Source organism: Artibeus jamaicensis, unplaced genomic scaffold (genome assembly GCF_021234435.1).
Source record: "Artibeus jamaicensis isolate MK-2021 breed Jamaican fruit bat unplaced genomic scaffold, CSHL_Jam_final scaffold_1964, whole genome shotgun sequence".
Classification (NCBI taxonomy): domain Eukaryota; kingdom Metazoa; phylum Chordata; class Mammalia; order Chiroptera; family Phyllostomidae; genus Artibeus; species Artibeus jamaicensis.
Window position 1 is genome coordinate 22577996 of NW_026522030.1, and position 21395 is coordinate 22599390.

Consider the following 21395-nt stretch of genomic DNA (forward strand, 5'->3'; position numbering starts at 1 on the left):
CATACAGTGTCACAAACCAGTGACCTGGGTGGCCCCGCCCTGGTGAACACCTCCTTGTAAATAACAGGCATGAACAGATCAAAACATGGCTTAAGAACAACTCAGAGCTCCAGAGCCAATAAATCTAAGTGATGAAGAAATAGCCAAACTTTCAGATGCACAGTTCAAAACACTGGTCATCAGGATGCTCACAGAGCTGGTTGATTATAGTCACAAATTAGAGGAACATATGAAGGCGAAACTAATTGAAATGAATGGAAATGCACAGGCAACCAATAGTAATGGAAAGGAAACTGAGACTCAAATCAAAGGAGTGGACCAGAAAGAGGGAAAAAATGACCAAACAGAAAAGGATGAAGAAACAAGAATTCAAAAAAATGAGGAGAGGCTTAGGAACCTCCAGGACACCTTTAAATGTTCCAACATCCGAATTATAGGGGTATCAGAAAGGGAAGAGGAACAGCCACGAGTGGAAAACTTATTTGAACAAATAATAAAGGAGAATTTTCCCAATCTGGCAAAGGAAATAGACTTCCAGGAAATCCAGGAAGCTCAGAGTCCCAAAGAAGTTGGACCCAAGAAGGAACACACCAAGGCACATCATCATTATATTAGCCAAGATTAAAATGAAAGAGAGAATCCTAGAAGCAGCAAGAGATAAGGGGGCAGTCACCTACAAAAGAGTTCCCATCAGACTGTGAGCGGATTTCTCAAAAGAGACCTTACAGGCAAGAAGGGGCTGGAAAGAAGTATTCTAAGTCATGAAATCCAAAGATCTACATCCAAGATTGCTCTATCCAGCAAAGCCTTCATTTAGAATGGAAGGACAGATAAAGTGCTTCTCAGATAAGGTCAAATTCAAGGAGTTCATCATCACCAAGCCCTTATTATATGAAATGTTAAAGGGACTTACCTAAGAAAAAGAAGATAAAAAATATGAATAGTGAAAGGACAGCAAATTCACAGTTATTAACAACCACACCTAAAACAAAAGCAAACTAAGAGGACTGGTAGATCAAGAGTGAACCATAGAAATGAAGATCTCATGGAGGGTTATCAACAGGGGAGTGGGAGAAGGAGAAGGGGGAGAAGGTACAGAAAATAAGCAGCATAGATGGTGGGGAGAAAATAGATAGGGGAGAGGGCAAGAATAGTATGGGAAATATAGAATCTAAAGAACTTGAGACACATGGTCATAAACTAAAGGGGGGGCCATGGGTGGAGGAGGGGTGTGCAGGGTGGAGGGGAATGAAGGGCAGAATAGAACAACTATAATGGCATATTCAATAAAATATATTAAAAATAAAGAAAAGTAACATTTTGTATTAATATATTTTAATGGTGTTTTGTAGAAATTATGCTGTGGGGAAAAACAAAAGCAGAGAGATGGGGAGTACAGAGAGGGGGTGTGGCAATGTTAAGTGGAATAATTACCTAGAAAGGCCTCACTGACAACTCACAGGAGTTAGTTAGTCCCTGAAAGAGACAAGCTGTGCCAGTGTCCCTTATAAAATTTCTGTATTGTATAGAATCATTAATGCTGCTACATATATGAGGAGAAAAGACTATGTTGGCATCTTCTGGACAGTACCCAGTAAAAACCTGTCTCTAACATTAATTTCTTCAATAATTTAATATTTCCTTGGTGGTGTCATTTTGTTATGTATGCCTTTGCAGACCTTACACCTAACCAGTGAGGAAATGTGTTGTGTATTACACAGTTGAACAACAAAAGTGGCTTTTTGAAGGGAATCTTACTTTAGGGGAGGGCAAGTCCAAAGAGAAAAAAGAAAATGGTATGTCATTTAAATTTACTTTTAGAATTTTCACCTGTGAATTAATAAGGAAATGTGCTGCCACTCAGTTTTTGAGCCACTTTTGTTTGGTTTTGCTTTTTCCTCTTATTGAACCTTTTGGTTCAATTTTAGCCTTCTAAAAAAAGACTTTTTGTTCTTGCCTTTAATAGCTGTCTGGTATGGTTATGTATAAGAGGTGCTTTTTACTTTCTTAGTTAGAGGTGAAGAGAATGGAATTGATTGCAGTCAAGGAGACAAGCCTTCAGACCGTGGCAAGCGAGCCCGTGGCAGAGGTAAGACAATAAGGGGGAAGGAGATGCTTGTGATCAGAAAAAGGTGGCAGGCTGTTTGCTGTGCAAGACACTGAGACATGGCAGTGTTTTAAAAGAACGGCGCGTCTTCTGAAATCTTTTGATTTGTTTGCTGATGTGTACATTAATGAAGTGTTGGGATTATGCAGTTTTGAGGAAACTTTTGGTTATTTTCAAATGAGCTATGAAGACCCTTTATATGAATGATTTAAAATTTAAAGTTCTGACCAAATGTTATTATTAGTTCCTTTATGTTGGACTTTAAGAAATGTATTTTAGCCCCGACTGGTATGGCTCAGTTGGTCAGGTGTCATCCTGCAAAGCCAAACATCACCAGTTCAATTCCTGGTGAGGGTACATTCCTGGGTTGTAGCCTGGAATCCTGAGTGGAGCATATATGAGAGGCAAGGATAGGTGTTTCTCTCACATGTTGATGTTTCTCTCCTTCACTTTCTCCCACCCTTCCCCTTTGTCAAAAAATAAATAAATAAAATCTTTAAAAAAGAAAAGAAATATATTTTAGCACTGGCCAGGTAGCTCAGTTGCCTGGAGTGTCATCCTGATATGCCATTTTTCTGGGTTCAGTCCCCAGGCAGGCACTTAGAAGAATCAACCAATGAATGTATAAATAAGTAGAACAACAAATGGACATTTTTCTCTTTCTCTCTCCCCTCCCCCCCAAATCAGTTTTTTAAAAATTTTGTGGAAAAAATGTGTTTTACCCACTGGTTTTAAATTAAAGTTACTTTCCCATTGATTATCCCTTCTCCTTAACCATTTCCTGTTAGTGATCATTTCTTAACATTTATAATTTGAGATGTCACTAAGCCACTCTAAGAATGTAGTTTCAGCCCTTCCCAGGGTGGCTCAGTGGACTGAGTGCGGGCCTGCGAACTAGAGTATTGCGGCTCGATTCCCAGTCAGGGCACATGCCTGGGTTGCAGGCCAGTTCCCAGCAGGGGACACACAAGAGGCAATCATACATTGATATTTCTCTTCCTCTCTCCTTCCCGTCCCGTCTAAAGATAAATAAATAAAATATTTTTTAAAAAAAGAATGTAGTTTCAGCCCTGCCCAGGGTGGCTAAGTTGGTTGGGTGTTGTCTTGCTGAGTGAAAGAAAAGTTGCCAGTTCTGTTCCTGTTTGGGGCACACACTTGGGTTATAGGTTTAATCCTTGGCTGGGGGGTGTATGAGAGGCAACTGATTGATGTTTCTCTCTCACATCAGTGTTTATTCCCCTCTCTTTTCCCATCCTTCCTTTCTTTCCAAAAATAAATGAATAAAGTCTTACTGTTTGTTAAAAAAAAAAGCAGTATAGTTTTGTATATCTTAGTTTCATATATCTTAAAGTTGTGACCGAATTTTCTCCAGATTACAAGCATATGATACAATAATGTACAGACCCTGTTTTCATTCAGTGAATGAGCTACCTGAATTGACATATTTTATTCATTATCCAATGTGGTTGTGACTCTTCTCCAAATGAGCATTTTATAGTGGCAGACTTTTTCAGAAATATTAAGTGTAGCATTTATTCAGGTAGTACCGTGCTGTCAGTTCCTGTTGCTGTTCACTCATCCTACAGTACTTTACTAAACTTCCACTCTGTGGGCCAAAGGCAAATGATTCCGGACAAAACTAGCCCGGACTGAAGTGTCTCAGTGAATTGAGCGCCGGCCTGAGAACCTAAAGGTCACTGGTTTGATTCCCTATCCAGGCATATGTACGCCTGGGTTGTGAGCCAGGTCCTCATTTGGAGGCATGCGGGAAGCAACCAATCTGTTTCCCTTGTACTAATTTGCCAAGTGCAGTCAAAATAAGATTAGAATTATCAAATATATTTTAATTATAATTCTGCTTTCTTGCCTTTTTTTATTATGCCCAATTTTTACAGACAAAAATGGAGTAGTTAAGTGATCCCTGTGTCCCCTCACTCTTATTCAACAGTGCTTAAGGATTTTAGCCATATTTACTTTGTCATTGTCATTTCTTTCTTATTTTCTCTGCAGAAATATTTGAAAGTATCAAATATATATTTTGGGGTCACTTACCCCTAATTACTATGAAAATTGTAGACAGTTTCATATGTAACCATAATTCTATTTTCACATCTAAAAAAAAGTCATAGTAAATTTTTGTTATCCAATACTCAAACCATACGTAAATTTCCCTGATTATTTATAAAATGTCTTTTCATAATTAATTTCTTTGAATCAGGATCCAGACAAGATGTGTACATTACATATTTTGATTCTCTTTAGAGTAATTCTTCCCCGTCTTTGTACTTCCACTTTTTTCTGTTTACATTGATTTGTTGTCAGAACCATGTCGTTTGTTCTACAGGATGTCTTGTTTTACATTGTACATTTGTGTTTTTGTTTCTTGTGGTGTCATTTAGCTTATTTTTCTAGCCCTCATTTACTGTGATTTATCCTCAGTTTTTTAGGTAAGCGTAGATGGTATTTGTTGAGTATTGTACAATATATTGTATCACACCAGAAGGTACTTTTATGTCTTCCTTTTAATTTTTTTAATGAGTTTATGTATTGGTGGGTTTAGAATTAGTGTAATTGAAATTCTTTTATTTAAAAAATATTTTAAAAAAATTTATGTTTAGAGAGAGGGGAAGGGAAAGAGGAAGAGAGGTAGAGAAACATCAATATGTAGTTGCCTCTCCCACACCCCCCACCAGGGACCTGGCCTGCAACCCAGGCATTTGCCCTGACTGGGAATTGAATTGGTGACCTTTTGCTTTGTGTAATGACACCCCACCAGCTGAGCTATACTGGTTAGGGCCATATCTAGGTTTTTATTTTTTAGTTTTTTAAAGATTTCAGTGCTGCAACATGTAATTTCACATTGCAGTTTTCTTTGTGACAAGAATAGTTTGCTCAGAAGTGTTGGACCTTACTTTGTCTCTCAAATATTGAGGGCTGTAGCTAGGCCTGCTACCACTTTATTTTTGGTAAAATAAGTTTTTATGGTATTTACCTACATTGTTAGAATTACCTAATTCTGGAGTGTTTTTCTCTCTGTGAGTTGGCCATAATGGAACAGATAATAGATTGATAACATTTATTGTGAGTGTTTGACTGTATGGTAGGCATTTTGCTAGTAATTTACATGGATTTTCCTTTAATTTGTCAGTAAAAATCCATTGAGGATTGTTGTGATTTCCATTTTACAGATTACAGAGGGGACCAGATTATTTGCTCAAGTTCGAACTATTGGATTGGCCAAAAAGTCTGTTTAGCTTTTTCCATAAAGTAAAAGACACATTTTTCATTTTCACCAATAATTTTATTGATTTGGGTATTTTGAGTATGTTGGCTATCTTCCTCATGGTTGTTGAGGTTGTTCTCAATTAATGTCTCGATTCGTTTGCTGTCAACCTCAACTGGTCTGTCTACTTGACCTTGGAGCAGTGTCCAATGAGAAATCTACAGCATGAAACTTTGCAAACCACATTTGACATGTTTGAGCAGTCACAGTACCTTCTCCATGCACTACACAAATCCTTTTTTGTGTGTGTTTCAGTTGTTTTTCCTTTCTTGAAATAATAAAGCATAATATGCTGAAAATGTGTTATTTTCTTCTATCTTCAGTATCAAAATGGCTGTACAAAAATTCACCAATTTTGATGTTTTTAAATGTACATTGACATGATAGCTGTCCCAATATAATCTAACAAAACTGTTTTCAATGAAGTTAAAGACAACTAAGCACTAGTAGAGTAACTTGCAGGGAAACCGAATGAACTTTTTGGCCAGCCCAGTAGTTCTCTTATTCTGGAACTGGGGTTCTTTAGGGAGTCATAGTGGGTAGTAGGTGGTTATCTGCCTTGTTGCCACCTTCCTTTCTCAAAGATGACAAACTTCTTAATATTAGAGGTGGAGGTAGATAGCTTTCTGTTATGAAAACTGGAAGGACTTAACTAGTGGGTAGTCCTGAAACAAAGTCCATTGGGGACTATTGAATAGTTTATGAGAAACTGGGTTCATAGGAGCAAAACCAAGTAAAATCTCATATAGGGATGACACGGGCTTGCATAAAGATCCCTAATTCAAGATTGTTTACTTTTAAGAAAAGATGTAAAGTGATAGGTAAAGAACTCAGATTGACTCTTTATAAACCCAGTTAGACTTAAAAAAAAAAATCATCCACCCTCCCCCACATATAAACTAATTTACGGAGATACAATTTTTATATCATAACACCTATATTTAAATGTATTTAAACAGGCCATTGTAGGGTATTAGCCAGTGTTGGGAGATTTCTTTGAATCAGTCAGTATCCAAAGTTAGTACAGGACAAGAGGGGGGGAAGAGAGGGGGAAAAATATTTATATAGTACTCAGTATGCACAAAACCACAATTTTTTTTGCTCAGTGACTATTAGTAAAGTCCAGTTTGATAGTAAGTGAATAATGGTTCAAGACTAATAGTTTCCATCACTTTCATAATCAAAAGAATAAATGTTCTTTTTTTATGTAACATATTCCTTCCCACAAGTTGGGTTGGCAGTTATTTAATGTCCAAATTTACTATTGTAGTTTATTGAATTAGCCTTTAAACAGTTGATCTATCTCTTTCTAGTTAATTTTGATCTCTTGGGTAGTAGACAAATTTTAAAGTGTATTTAAAAAACAAGTACATGCTTTAAAAAGTATGTACTTTAGTCCCTGGCCAGGTAGTTTTGTTGGTTAGAGCATCATCCTGAAGTGCCAGGGTTGTGGTTGATTCCTGGTCACGGGATCAAGGGCATGTACAAGAAACAACCAATGAACATAAGTAAGTGCAACAACCTTTCTTCCCCTTAGAGTTGATAAAACTTCAGTAAGTTATGCTTTTCCTGCTCAGTTTTTGCCTTATGAGCATGGTGTTGGCTTAAAAATATTTTGAAACAGCATGGCTTTAATATGCTAACCTATAATTTTTTTATAATGTGTGTTAAGATGTGATCATCTCTATTATACAGATGTGATCATCTATGTTATACAAAAGACCATGCATATTATAATATAACAGTGTGTTTAATAGCATCAAAAATATGTACTGTGCCCTGACTGGTGTGGCTCAGTGGATTGAGGATGGGCCTGTGAACCAAAGGGTTGCTGGTTTGATTCCCAGTCAGGGCACATACCTGGGTTATGGGCCAGGTCCCCAGTGGGGGCCACATGAGACACAACCACACATTGATGTTTCCCTCCCTCTCTCCTTCCCTTCCCTCTAAAAATAAATAAATATTTAAAAATATGTACTGTAAAGCCCTGGCTGGTGTAGCTCAGTGGATTGAGCATGGGCCTGTGAACCAGAGAATCACGGTTCGATTCCCAGTCAGGGCACATGCCTGGGTTGCAGGCAGGTTCCCTGCAGGCCAGTTCCCTGCAGGGAATGCACTAGAGACAACCATACACTGATGTTTCTCTCCTTCTCTCCTTCCCCTCTAAAGATAAATAAATAAAATCTAAAAAAAAAAATTAGAAAAAAAATGTACTGTAGTACATATTTTTGAAATTAAATAAAATCAAGTTCCCTATATCCCTAGTTTTTCTCTACCTTTCCCTGAATGTTTGCTATTTGTTTAGGGGACCAAGAATCAGTGTGACACTTGTAACTATTTTTCTATAATTAAAGTTTGTGGAAAGGAATCTTGTGAATTATGTATTTTGAGAGAAAGTGACAGCCTCTTTAAAGAAGAGTGGCAGTCATGCTGGGCTGGCTTCAGTGTTCTGGTCTTTGCTTTTTGAAAACTAAACTTTGTTTTTGGTCTGAAAACCTTTGGAACTTTAGAAATGTTGACTATTCAAAGGTACTTGGCTATCAAATTGTATTGTGTACCTGGTATTAAGTATCCACTGCTTAACTAGAAGTGTTCCTGAATTATACTGACTTAATCTTGAGGTTAGTTGAAGACCATGTTGAAAATCCATGAGATTTGGAGTGTTCTGGGTAAAGTTCTTTGTCATATGTCATGTACTAATTAGTAAAAAGTAAGTATAATTCTGTGTTCCAGGAGCTGAAACTGCTTACTATTGTGTGTATTTAGGCACATGTTTTTATAAAGAAAATTCCAAATTTACTGTTGTCACACTAAGGATAGGAAGATGGTAAGGAAGATGAATGGCATTCATACTCCTTGGTTTTTAGGCCTTAGACCTCAAAGTGCCTACCTTGGAAGAGAAAGAAAACAGAAGGTAGCAAAAAGAGTAGAATGGTTGTTATTGGCGACTAAATTTTATTATGCCTCTTAGGTCAGGGCACTCACAGTATAATACCAATATCATGTGCCTAATTAATCCTTAATGCCCTATTCCAGTTAGAAGAAATTGCTGTGGAATTTCTTTGTTTTAAGGTTTCAGGAATACATAAGAACTGGGGTGTCTTATGAGGGAAAGGTTTTTCATTCCCAGGGTATTTGATCCTTGAGATCCTTCTGGCCTTAATGGGTTTCTTAGAGAAAGGGTCTTCATGGGTGAATTCCACTACCGCACCCCTCAGTTTGTCCCTTTGAGAGTAAGGATTGAGTGACAGTACTTGTATTAGTTGCTTAGGAACATATTTAAAAATTAAAGGCTGATGAAAGACTGATTCTTGTTACAAATGGGATTGGTATAAAAACCTGTCCTACTGGGTAGCCAGTGAGCTGGAGAACATGAATATAAATGGGAGTTGGGTTGACTAGTGTCAGTAACTTGAGATAGAGTTGATATGTTTACTTTGCTTTTATTTAGGCAGATAAAACTAAAAGAAGGAGAGAACTTAACAGACTAAGTTAAAATCACCATAAAATTTTTTAAAACTCCTAAATGTCAAAGGTGAAGGCTTTGTTTTACTTCTGTTTTTTCTTGGACTCTGTGCTGGTTGTTCACTTAATTTTCTCATTGGTAAATTAACAGTGAATAGGAGCAGCATGCAGACAATCAGAAGATATGGTTCATTTGCACTTGGTAGGTGAAAATGGGAACTTAATTGTTGTAGTCAAGATCTTTAACAATAGCTTGATACGAAATCAGCGGTTGAGACCAAATTGTTTTTTGTCTTCATTCTTTGCTGGATCAATTGGCCTCTCTAGATGAGTTTATACAAGAGAGGGAAGGAGCCAGATTCAAGCTGAACCACTGGAAAGATTATTCCTATAGAGTAAATCTTTTATAAGATGTTTGGGTATTGGAATTGAAGTAGAGAATTTGGCCAAGGAATTGGGTTAAGGCTGAAATGCTAGATATCAGGTGAGTATGTTTGTTAGCAGGCTGTTTGATAGATTGTCCGTGGTGAAAAGAGAGGCTCCTGGATGTTAGCAGTCCCACTGAGCTTTCCTAGGACTTTTCTGAAACACAACTCCAGGGTAGTAAAAATCCATTGGAAGGAGTGGGCCTCTGTTGGCATTGGCCATTTGTTTGACGATATAGAGGAGGCAGCAATAAAATTGTTCTTTAAACCATTATTCTGAAAAGCAGGAAAGAGATAAGCAGAGAGGAATTAACTGTTCTATAGAGAATAGTGTATAGGTGCTGTTCTTTCTAGTCTACATCAGTGTATTTTAGAAAATAATTTTAAGACTTCTTTCCTTAAGGTATTTTGGACTTTCAGGCTTTGTGTGACATAGGCCTTTATTTCCTGTCATATCTTCTTCCATCTTTTATGTATCTATATTTCTGGGTGTATATTTTTTTGTATAGTAAACACTTTATTTTTTGTCTTGTGTATTTCGGAAGCTGAAAAATAATACAAAATTTAAAGTGGTTCATTTGTTTTTCCTTTCTATTGAATTTATTGGGGTGACACTGGTTAACAAAATTATACAGGTTTCAGGTACACAATTCTACGACACATCATCTGTTCACTCTATTGCGTGTTCACCACCCCCAAGTCAGGTCTCCATCCATCACCAGTTGTCCCCTTTGTACTCTCTAGAATGGTTCATTTTTATTGGCTGTTTTATTTAATTTTGTGTTGAATGTGCTTTATGGAGAAAAAGATTATTACAATACTTTCCATATGGGCTATCTGAATTTCTGTGCTATACTAGAATGTGTTTATGTATTAGAAATGACACTCTCATCTTAAAGGTTAGGTTACATGATAGTTATTTTTAAGTTATCTAAATAAGTGAGAAGATAGTCAAGTCATTCATTTCCTTACATTTTTATTCCCATAAATATTTTTATCTTTTTTATTGATGCATTTTTGGCAGCATGTGTGTTGTTTTTGTCTTGTCTTTTCAGTGAGATTGAGTCAGGTAAGGCAGTGAATACTTCCCGAGGTTGCAGGGGTGGTTTCTTTCTGGACAGAAAAAAAATAATGTGGTGGAAAAGGCAACAATAGTTATACCCTCTAACCTTTTTCATTCCTTTGCTTACCCCATTGTTTTATATTAAACAACACAATTTATCTACTTTTAAAACTAATGCATGAATGTGGTTGGTATAATACAATTGAAAAGTAAATATCAAGCAACAACTATGTGTTAATATTCTCGTCTTAATTTTTGAATCCTCTGCAGTGCCTTCTTGGGCCCTGGTACAAAAGAATATTTGACAAAATGCAGTATTCAAACTAATTGCTGAACAGCTAGGTTGTTTCTTGTAATTAAATAGTGTAAACTATTGCACTTATAATTATGAGTTTAATTTATGAAAAAAAATCCTCATATGTATCAGCCCTGGCTGGTGTGGCTCAGTGGATTGAGCACTAGCCTGCTAACCAAAGTGTTGCTAGTTTGATTCCCAAGTCAGGGCACATGCCTGGGTTTTGGGCCAGGTGCCCACTAGAGGGCGTGTGAGAGGCAACTACACATTGATGTTTCTCTCCTTTTTTTCTCCTTCCCCTCCCCTCTTTCTAAAAATAAAAATAAATAATCTTTAAAAAATCATATTTGTGAAATTGGAGTCATATTAGTATTAAATACATAGTATTTAGGTACCTAGTATATTGCAGAAGACATTGCTGTGGATCCGACGTGGTCCTTTATATCCTGGGTGGGGAAGGAGGAGAGACGAAGAAAAGCACTCCTCTGTTTACTTAAGAAAATGATTGGTGGTGTGATTAACTGTCAGTAGTTGTCCTAACAACTGTCAGTAGGGTCTCCTTCGAGTGGCCTGGGGTGGTCTCTGAGGAGGCGGGATTTAAGCTGAGGAGGAAGAAAACCATGTAAAAATCTGGGTAGGAACATTCTGTGTGGAAAGGTACAACTAGTGCAGATGTGAACAATTGGATTTTTTCACAGAATAAAGTACTTATTGGGATATGAAATATAGTAAGAAGCACTCAAGGTTTGGTTTTAACATTTTATTTTGAAATAAATACAGTTTTGTATAACATTCATCTAGATATTCCAAATTTCAACAGTTTACAAAATTTGCTTTATCATTTTCTCTCAATATGTACATATTATTGTTTTTTTCTAAAACCTTTGAGTATAAATTCCGGACATAATGCCATTTTGCCCCTTAATATTTTAGTGTGTGTCTCCTGATAGAGTCAGAAAATTACTCTTGAGACAATCTAAAGGCCTTATTCAGAAATTTTCATTTTTCTTGCTAATGTTTTTATAGCAGTAAAAATATTTTGGTCCAGAATCTAATCTGGGAACACACATTGTATTTAGTTTCTCTGTTCTAGTTTGAAGTTGTTCTTCAGAACAGTTCATCACTCTGGAAAAGTCTTTGTCTTTCATGCCCTTGATGCTTTTGAAGCATATGGACTCTTGTAGAATGTCCTTCAATACCAATCTGAGAAGCTTCCCCATAGCATTCAGCTTAGCTATTTTTGGCAGAAATACCAGAAAGTAACCATAGCTGTAACATGATACAGGTTTATCCCATTACTAGTGATGTTAGCTTTTATTTAAGGAAGGTGGTTTCTGCCAAGTTTCTCTTTTGTAAAGTTACAATCCCCTCCCTTTTATAAGTACTCTGCTGAGACTTTTGTAAATATCCTTTTTTTCATCAGACTTTCATTCACTAGTATTAATATTTTTTCCAAAGTAATTTTTTAAAAGGTTTTTAAAAATTTATTTATTTATTTATCTTTAGAGGGGAAGGGAAGGAGAGAGGGAGAGAAACATCAATGTATGGTTGCCCCTCGTGTGTCCCCCACTGGGAACCGGCCTGCAACCCAGGCATGTGCCCTGACTGGGAATCGAACCGCAATCCTCTGTTTCGCAGGCCCGCATTCAATCCACTGAGCTACACCAGCCAGGGCCCAAAGTAATTTTTTGACACATTTATAATCAGACTTTCTTGCTAAGGAAAAGGCTAGTATGTATGGAATATAAGGGTGGATTCTAAGCTTTCTTCCTCACTGAATTCCAGGGGTATTTTGCTGTTGTCATTTGTCCAATTTATGCTGCTTTAGGGCCGGGGAAGCTGTATTCCTACCTCTATGAGAATACAAAACTCTGACTCAGGGACAGAGAATTACAATTTGCCTGACTCCCAAGCCTTACAGGAGCCCCAGAGATGCTCTGCTTTGAGGTGGGCTGAACAGCTCACCTCTGGGCATGGAGACAGCTCATAGCAACAGTTTTTTATCACTGAACCAGCTTTGACTATTTGGAAACTTGTGGTCATACAAAGAACTTTAGAACTAGTCATGAGTCAGAGTATACAGTGATGAATTAAAAGTACATGTGCTTTCTGGGGCATTTGGCTATTATTAAAGCCCTCTTTACGGTTTCCTGGAGATAAGGGAAAGTGATTGCTTTCTGTCATCCTAGATGAGGATCACTCTCCCTACTGGCTTGGCTGTTACTGTGTGGCACCAGTGGGGATGTCTGGAGTTGGTTGATGTCCTGAGTTTTGGCTTTTTTCGAGGGAAATGAACACCTTTTCTATTCTGGCTCTCAGTATAAACAGTTGAAAGCTTGACCAATTATTTACTATAGCTGTAGTGCAGAATCCCTAGAGCAACTGGTAGGAGAAAAGGTATAGCATTTATCATTACATTGGTTTATTTTTTAAGATGACCTTTTTAAATCTTGTTTTTGTCTATTTAAAGACCCTAGCTCTTTATTTTGAGCTGTCAGGTAAAAATAGCTGTTTGCACATACAAAACAGTCTTAACTGGTAACATTACTAGCCAGGGGAATAGGAAAAAACAATTTTGTTATCTTGCTAAAATTCGGGTTCAGTTTTTTGAAAAATCTAAGACATTTGGCTTGTTTGTGGTTAATACTTGAACGCAAATATTAACTATATCCATGTAGTCAATACTGACTTTTCTCAGGGGATTTGCAGGATTTTTTGAATGATTCGTCTTAGGATATGTATTTCTTTAATAAAATCATTTCTCCTCTTTTATGTACATCTTGCTTTCTAGCTCACGTATTTAGATATCATTTAATGGTTTCTTAGCAGAATCCCATTTTTAAATTTTGCTGATAGTAATATTTAACCACTGTTAGTGCAGTTTGTCACATGCATGTCATTCTCTTGTTACGGGTACACATGAACCTACTTGCCAAGGGTAATTGTGTTTTCCTTTTGCTTTCTTCCTTGGTAACTGTTCATTATAAGAAAAAAAAATTCTTGAGATATAATATATATGCCATGCAATTCACCCACTTAAATTATATAATTCAATGATTGATTTTACACAACCATGACCATAATCAATTTAAGAATATTTTTATTGCCCTGGCTGGTGTAGCTCAGTGGTTTGAACACGGGCCTGTGAACCAGAGGATTGCGGTTTGATTCCCAGTCAGGGCACATGCCTGGGTTGCAGGCCAGTTCCAGGCAGGGGACACACTGAGAGGCAACCATACACTGATATTTCTCTCCCTCTTTCTTTCCTTTCCCCTCTAAAGATAAATGAATAAAATCTTTTTTAAAAAAGGTACAACATTGCTCCTCTAATAAAAAAAAAAAAGAGTATTTTTATCACTTCAAAAAGCTCTCTACCGCCCTGGCTGGTGTAGCTCAGTGGATTGAGCACAGGCCTGTGAAGCAAAGGATTGCTGGTTCGATTCCCAGTCAGGGCACATGCCTGGGTTGCAGGCCAGGTCCCCAGTGGGGGACACATGAGAGGCAACTGCACATAGATGTTTCTCTCCCACTCTTTCTCCTTCCCTTTCCCTCTCTCTAAAAAGAAATAAATAAAATATTTTTTTAAAAAAGCTCTGTACCCTTTATCAATTCCCAGTTTCTTTATTCTCCTCATCCCCTGCCACAGCAGTAAACAAGCATTAATCTACTCTCTATCTGTATACATTTGCCTATTCTGGACATACCATACAAATAGAAAATTACAGTGGGTCTTTGTTTTTGTAACTGGCTTCTTTCACCTAGCTTAATGTTTGAAAGTTTCATCACTGTTGTAGAATGTATCAGTACTTCATTTTTTTTAATGGCCATACAACATTTCGTTGTATGGATATCCAACAGGGTTGTTTTTTTTTTTTAACTTTGCTTTTTGAGTGTTACAACAGACAGTAGCTATTATTATACATTACTAGGATTCTTCCACTTTTTAGGACATTTCCCTCTATTTCTTCTTCTCTGGGAATAAGGTAGATTTTGTCAAGACCATATTTTTAATAGTTTAACTTGAACCATTGGATAAGTTAAGTAAACATGATTAATACACATTTTAGTTATGTTAGCATAGCTAATATAGCTCCTGGCAACCACTGTTCTCTGAATTTGACTATTTTTATGTACCTCATATAAGTGGAATGAAAATATTGGCCCTTTTCTTACTGGACTGTTTCTCTTAGCACAGTGTCCTCAAGGTTCATCCATGTTGTAGCATGTGTCAGACTTTCCTTCTTTTTTTTATCAATGTATGGTTGCCTCTAGTGTGTCCCCTGCTGGGAACTGGCCTACAGGGAACTGGCTTGCAACCCAGGCATGTGCCCTGACTGGGAATTGAACCGCAATCCTTTGGTTTGCAGGCCTGCGCGCAATCCACTGAGCCACACCAGCCAGGGCTCAGACTTTCCTTCTTTTTAAGGCTGAATAACATTTCACTTAATGTCTATACCACATCTATCCATTTATCTACTTACCCACTTATCTACTAATAGGCCTTGGGTTGCTTCTGTCTTTTAGCTGTTGTGAATAAGGCTGATATTAGTGTTCAAATAACTTAAGACCCTACTTTCTTTCTTCCTTATTTTTTACCTTTACTATATTATTTCCATTGCCATTTAGTTCCCTTATATCCCTCCCCTCAGCAATCACCACATTGTTGTCCAGTCCATGAATCCTTTTTCATTTTGCTCAATCCCTCCACCCTCTGACCTCTCCCACACCATACCCCCACTAGCTGTTACCTGTTCTCCATCTATGAGTCTGTCTCTGTTTAGCTTGCTAGTTCAGTTTATTACATTCCACATATGAGTGAAATAATATGATATTTATCTTTCTCTGCCTTATTGTTCTGTATGTCCATCCACACTGTCACAAAGGGTGAAATTTTCTTCTTACTTACAGCCAAGTAGAATTCCATTGTGTAAATGTCCCATACATGTTTTATCCCCTCATCTAATGATGGACAACTTGGGCTGCTTCCATATCTTGGCAATTGTAAATAACACTGCTGTGAACATAGGGGTGCTTATATTCTTTCAAATTACTGTTTTGGCTTTCTTTGAGTATATTCCCAGAAGTGGGATAGCTGGGTCAAAAGCCAGATCCATGTTAAATTTTTTAGTTATCTCCATATTGCTTTCCACAGTGGCTGCACCAGTCTGCATTCCCACCAACAGTGCAAAAGTGTTTGCAACAAGCCAGCAGTTGTTTTTTCATAAGACCCTATGTTCATATTCTCTTGAGTGGAATTGCAGGATCATATGGTAATTCTGTTTTTAATTTTAGGAGGAACTGCCGTACTGTTTTCCATAGCGACTGCGCCATTTTACATTCCTACCAAACGGTGCACAAGGGTTTCAGTTTCTCGTCATACTTGCTAGTTATTGTTACGTTCTATTCTTCGTTTTAAGAGTAGCCATCGTAATAGATACCAGGTTTCCCTAATGATGAGTGATGTTGAGAATCTTTTTGTGTGCTTTTTAACCATTTGCATATATTCTCTGGAGAAATGTTCAGGTTTTTTGCCCATTTTTTAATTGGGTGGTTCATTTTGTGGAGTTGTGCAAGTTCTCTCAGTGTTACTCCTTTGTCAGATATGTGATGTGCCAATGTTCTACAGGTTGCTTTTTTACTCTGCTGATGTTTGTCATCTATTTTTGTTGACAGTACCCCCCACCTTTTCTTTTCTTTTTTTTTTTTTTTTTTTGCAATTTTATAGCTTTATTTGACATTCAGCAGTTAGTTTTTATCCATGTTCACTGTTCGTAATTTTTTGAAAGTAGTGACAGGGAGGTAGATGACCAAAGTATAGAGCTTGTTTGGAGAATCTTCGTCCTCATTACATTTTTTGGATTGCCAACTTGGATACAGTATGTGACATTCCTTATTCCTCTGGCTCAGATGGCTTCATCGTAGCCTGGTGCCAATGCGGGACATCTGGAGTTCGCATCTCCTTCATGGCAGATTTTTGGGTTTAGTGCCCTGGGGGCAGGCTTCTTGAAACCAGCTCCATGGGTGTGCTTGTGAATGTTTATGGTGTATTCACTGGTCATTACTTCATTGATGGCACAGTGGCCCATATTTTCAGGAGCCATTATGCCACGCCCAAGTTGGAAAGGATAGTAAATTTTGATGCACAAATCTAATGTCTCTTTTTCTTCCTTGCTTATGCCTTTCGTGCCATATCCAAGCAATCATTAACTCAGTGCTTTGGAGCTTTTGTTCTTTCTTTTCTTCTTAGAGTTATATAGTTTCAGGTTGTTAAGTCTTTAATCCACAGTTCAGGATTCTGATCAAGATCAAGACTAAAGAGTTGTTGAGTAAAGTTTTCTGTTCTTGCCAGCTGCCTTGCTTGCTGGCACACGGGTTATGGGTTAAAGTTCTAGAAATAAAAATGGCATTTAATAGTATAGTACTACCAGCTTACTTGGCAGTTTTCTCTTTCTGGTTCTCATTTTATTTTATAGTAGAGCCTTACAATGTCATGTTGTTTGTACTAGCTGGTTTTAAAAGAGCCAGAATAGTTTTTATTTTTATTTTTATGTTTTAAAATATATTTTAATAATTATGCTATTACAGTTGTCCCAGTAATTTCTTCTTGGTTCCCCTCCACCCAGCACCCTTCACTCCCTCAGGCATCTCCCCACCATTGGTCTCGTTCATGCATCACACATATAAGTCTCTGGCTATTCCCTTTCCTATACCCTACTTTACATCCCCATGGCTATTCTGTAATTGCTTATTGTAGTCTTCAGTCCCCTCACTTCTTCACCTATTCTCCCACAGTCCCTCCCTTCTGGCAACCATCAAAACGCTCTCCCTGTCTGTGATTCCCCTATCCATGATTCTGTCTCTGTTCTTTTTGTTTGCTTAGTTTGTTTTTTAGATTCATTTGTTGATAGATATGTATGTTTTGCCATTTTGTTGTTCATAGTTTTGATTTTTTTTAAGACTTTATTTATTTTTAGAGAGGGTAAGGGAGGGAGAAGAAGTAGGAGAGAAACATCAGTGTGTGGTTGCCTCTCACACGCCCCCAGAAAACCCAAGGGAACAGGGGTCCTGGCCCGAAACCCAGGCATGTGCCCTGACTGGGAATTCAACCAGCGACCCTTTGGTTTGCGGGCAGGCACTCAGTCCACTGAGCCACACCTGCCAGGGCTTTGTCTTTTTCCTAAATAATTCCCTTTAACATTTCATATAATGGTTTGGTGATGATGAACTTTTTTAGTTTTTTTCTTATCTGGGAAGCTCTTTATCTGCCCTTTGATTCTAAATTATAGCTTTTCTGAATAGAGCAATCTTGGCTGTGGTCCCTGCTTTTCATGACTCTGAATATGTCTTACCAGTCCTTTCCAGCCTGCAAAGTTTCTTTTGAGAAAAGAGCTGACATTTTTTAGAAATATATTTTATTGATTATACCATTACAGTTGTCCTATTTCCCATCCTTCATTCCCCTCCACTCTGCACACCCCTCCCCCACCATTCCCCCCCTTTAGTTCATGAATACCTGTCTCAAGTATTTTAGATTCTATATTTCCCATACTATTCTTGCCCTCCCCCCTATCTATTTTCTACCTACCATCTATGCTACTTATTTTCTGTACCTTCTCCCCCCATCTCCTCCTCCCACTCCCCTGTTGCTAACCTTCCATGTGATCTTCATTTCTATGGTTCCACTCCTGATCTGGCTGTCCTCTTAGTTTGCTTTTGTTTTAGGTGTGGTTGTTAATCACTGTGAGTTTGCTGTCCTTTCACTGTTCATAATTTTTAACTCCTTTTTCTTAGGTAAGTCCCTTTAACATTTCATATAATAAGGGCTTGGTGATGGTGAACTCCTCGAACTTGACCTTATCTCCGAAGCATTTTAGCTGCCCTTTCATTCTAAATGAAAGCTTTGCTGGATAGAGTAATCTTGAATATAGGTCCTTGACTTTCATGACTTGGAATACTTCTTTCCAGCCCCTTCTTGCCTGTAAGGTCTCTTTTGAGAAATCAGCTGACAGTCTTATAGGAACTCCTTTGTAGATAACAGTCTCCTTTTCTCTTGCTGCTTTGAAGAATCTCTCCTTATATTTAATCTTGGGTAATGTAATTGTTATGAGCCTTGGTTTGTGCTTCCTTAGATCCAGCTTCTTTGGGACTCTCTGAGCTTCCTGGACTTCCTGTGCTTCCTGGAAGTCGATTTCTTTTGCCAGATTTGGAAAGTTCTCCTTCATTATTTGTTCAAATAAGTTTTTGATTTTTTGCTCTTCCTCTTCTCTTTTGGTACCCCTACGATTTGGATGTTGGAATGTTTAAAGATGTCCTGGAGCTTCCTAAGCCTCTCCTTGTTTGTTTGAATTTTTGTTTCTTCATTCTTTTCTGGTTGAATGTTTCTTCCTTCTGCTCCACATTATTGATTTGAGTCCCAGTTTCCTTTCCTTCACTGTTGGTTCCCCGTACATTTTCCATTATTTCACTGAGCATAGCCTCCATTTTTTCATTTAATTTGTGACCAAATTCAACCAATTCTGTGAGCATCCTGATTACCAGTGTTTTGAACTGTGCATCTGATAAGTTGGCTATCTCTTTGTCGCTTAGTTGTGTTTTTTTCTGGAGCTTTGATCTGTTCTTTCATTTAGGCCTTTTTTTTTTTCTCTCTCTCGGCACATCTGAGCCACAAAAGGTTAAGTGCCTAAGGCAGATTCTGCTGAAAGTACTGATGCACTTGACTGACTGAAAATGTGTAGGGAAAAAAGCTGGAATTACTTGTCCCAGTGTAAAAAATCCACTGGTATCCACGCAACTGCGGTTCCTTAGAAGAAAGCACGTTCTTGCTGGAAGGCATCACAGCTCTTTTCTTTCCAAGTTTTCCATCTGCCACATTTCTTCCCTCCAGTAGTAGTTGAATTTTTTTCTTCCTTATGTTCCAAATCATTGATTTGATTCTCAGCTTCATCCACTTCACTGTTGATTTCCTGTACATTTTTCTTTATTTCACTTAGTATAACCATTATTTCTTCTTGTGGCTTTTTTATGCTGTTGAAGTACCCATTGAGTTCCTTAAGTACCCATTGAGTTCCTAATAATCAGTGTTTTGAACTGTGTCAGATAGTTTGTTCATCTCCATTTTGTTTAGTTCGTTTTATGGAGTTTTGTTCTGTTTTTTCATTTGGGCCTTCTTTCTTTTTCTCCTCAATTTGGCAGCTTCCCTATGTTTGTTTCTATGTATTGTGTAGATTTACTTTGACTCCCTGTCTTAGTAGTGTGGCCTAATGTAGAAAAAATTGCACGTCAGATTGGGTGGTGCAAAGCCTTATGTAATTGCTGGGGCAGAGCAACGCCAGTGAACTAGGGTTTTGGGAGTCTCAGATATGGTGGGGCTGCTCTGCAGCTGTGTTGTGGAAGGCTCAGTGGCCGCTGCCTGGACTCAGGAGTTTTGTCTGGAAGGAAGCTGTCCCCTAGCACTTGCCTAATGCCAGACAACTCAGTTTCTCCCTGCATGCTCTGGTGCCCTTCAGGCTGCTGCCTGGTGCTGCAGTCCACAGGGAGTGGTGAGTCTATGGAAGTCCTAGTCTCTTTGGTGGGCCCTTTAAACAGGAGATCCTGAGAATCCCACAGCTTCTTTCGTTGCCCAAAGCCCCACACTGTTTAACAGCCAGAAGTTATGGGGACTTACCTTCCTGGCACTGGAACCCTAGGCTGTGTGGTCTGGTGTGGGGCTGGGACCCTCACTCCCAACATACCCCTCCTAATTTTTGTCTACTACACATGGGTATGCGACCATCTCTTCCTCCTACTTGTTTGAACGAGCGTGAGTGACTTTTTAAATTCCTTGGTTGTCAAACCTCCATACAGCTCGATTTTTAACGATTCGGGGGATACTTATTTTGTAGTTTAGTTGTAATTTTTGCTATGGGTGTGTGAGTAGGTTAGCTGTTTTTACTTAGGCCTCCATCTTGACTGGTAGTCAGGGCCAGGATATATTTTAATGTAATCTGCCTAAGTTAAGCTGCTACATGTGACAAATAGTATACAAGCAGACAGTTTTTTTTCTATCCTCTTAAATCAGCAGCTGTGTAGGTAGTTGTGTCAGCAGGGACCAACAGATTGGGTATACTGGAGGGGATAATGGTGCTATTAGGAATAGTGACCATATTTTTTTTGAGTAGCTGCATATAGGATGGAGTTGGTCAAATTGTAATTGTGTAGGGCACGAGTATTATTTTACACTATAATTTGTTTTAAAGGATTTGGACGTGGCAGAGGGAGAGGGGCAGGAAGATTCTCAACCCAAGGCATGGGGTAAGTTTAGTCATCCTGTTTTTGTAGTTATTCCCTTCCCTAGTTGTTACTCTAAGGTTTTACTTGTTCTTTTCTGTACCAAATTTATTCTGGTGAGTCAGATATTTTCTACACTTAAGGAGAGAAGGTAGTGGAAAGGTAAAAATAGTGTAGATGACACCGTATTGCAATGGGCCTTACTCAGAGTTTTGAGCCCTGACTCTGTTGACATTTTGGATTGGATAATAGTTTGTTGAGGTGGTGTGGTGTCCTTTTCATTGTAGGATGTTCAGCAACATCCTGGCCTTTCCCTGCTAGATACTGGTAGCACCCCTTCTTAAGTTGTGACAATCAAAAATATCTCCAGACATTGCCACATCTTTCCTGGGAGGGAGGTGCACCATGACCCATAGCTGAAAACCACTGCATAAGAGTTATGTTTGTAAATCCAGCAATAGTCTTTGAGTGGTAAATAAATGCAATGCTTA

General features: G+C 38.1%; 1 protein-coding gene across 3 annotated transcripts in view; it reads left to right on the plus strand.

The window, feature by feature from the left end:
• Positions 1-21395, plus strand: part of UBAP2 (ubiquitin associated protein 2) — a 137741-nt gene that overhangs the window by 59871 nt on the left and 56475 nt on the right. For all 3 annotated transcript variants that reach the window (XM_037151589.2, XM_053656165.1, XM_053656166.1), the window contains exons 6-7: positions 2012-2089; positions 20874-20928. In XM_037151589.2, the coding sequence (XP_037007484.2) occupies positions 2012-2089; positions 20874-20928 (133 nt within the window). The remainder of the gene's footprint in view (positions 1-2011; positions 2090-20873; positions 20929-21395) is intronic.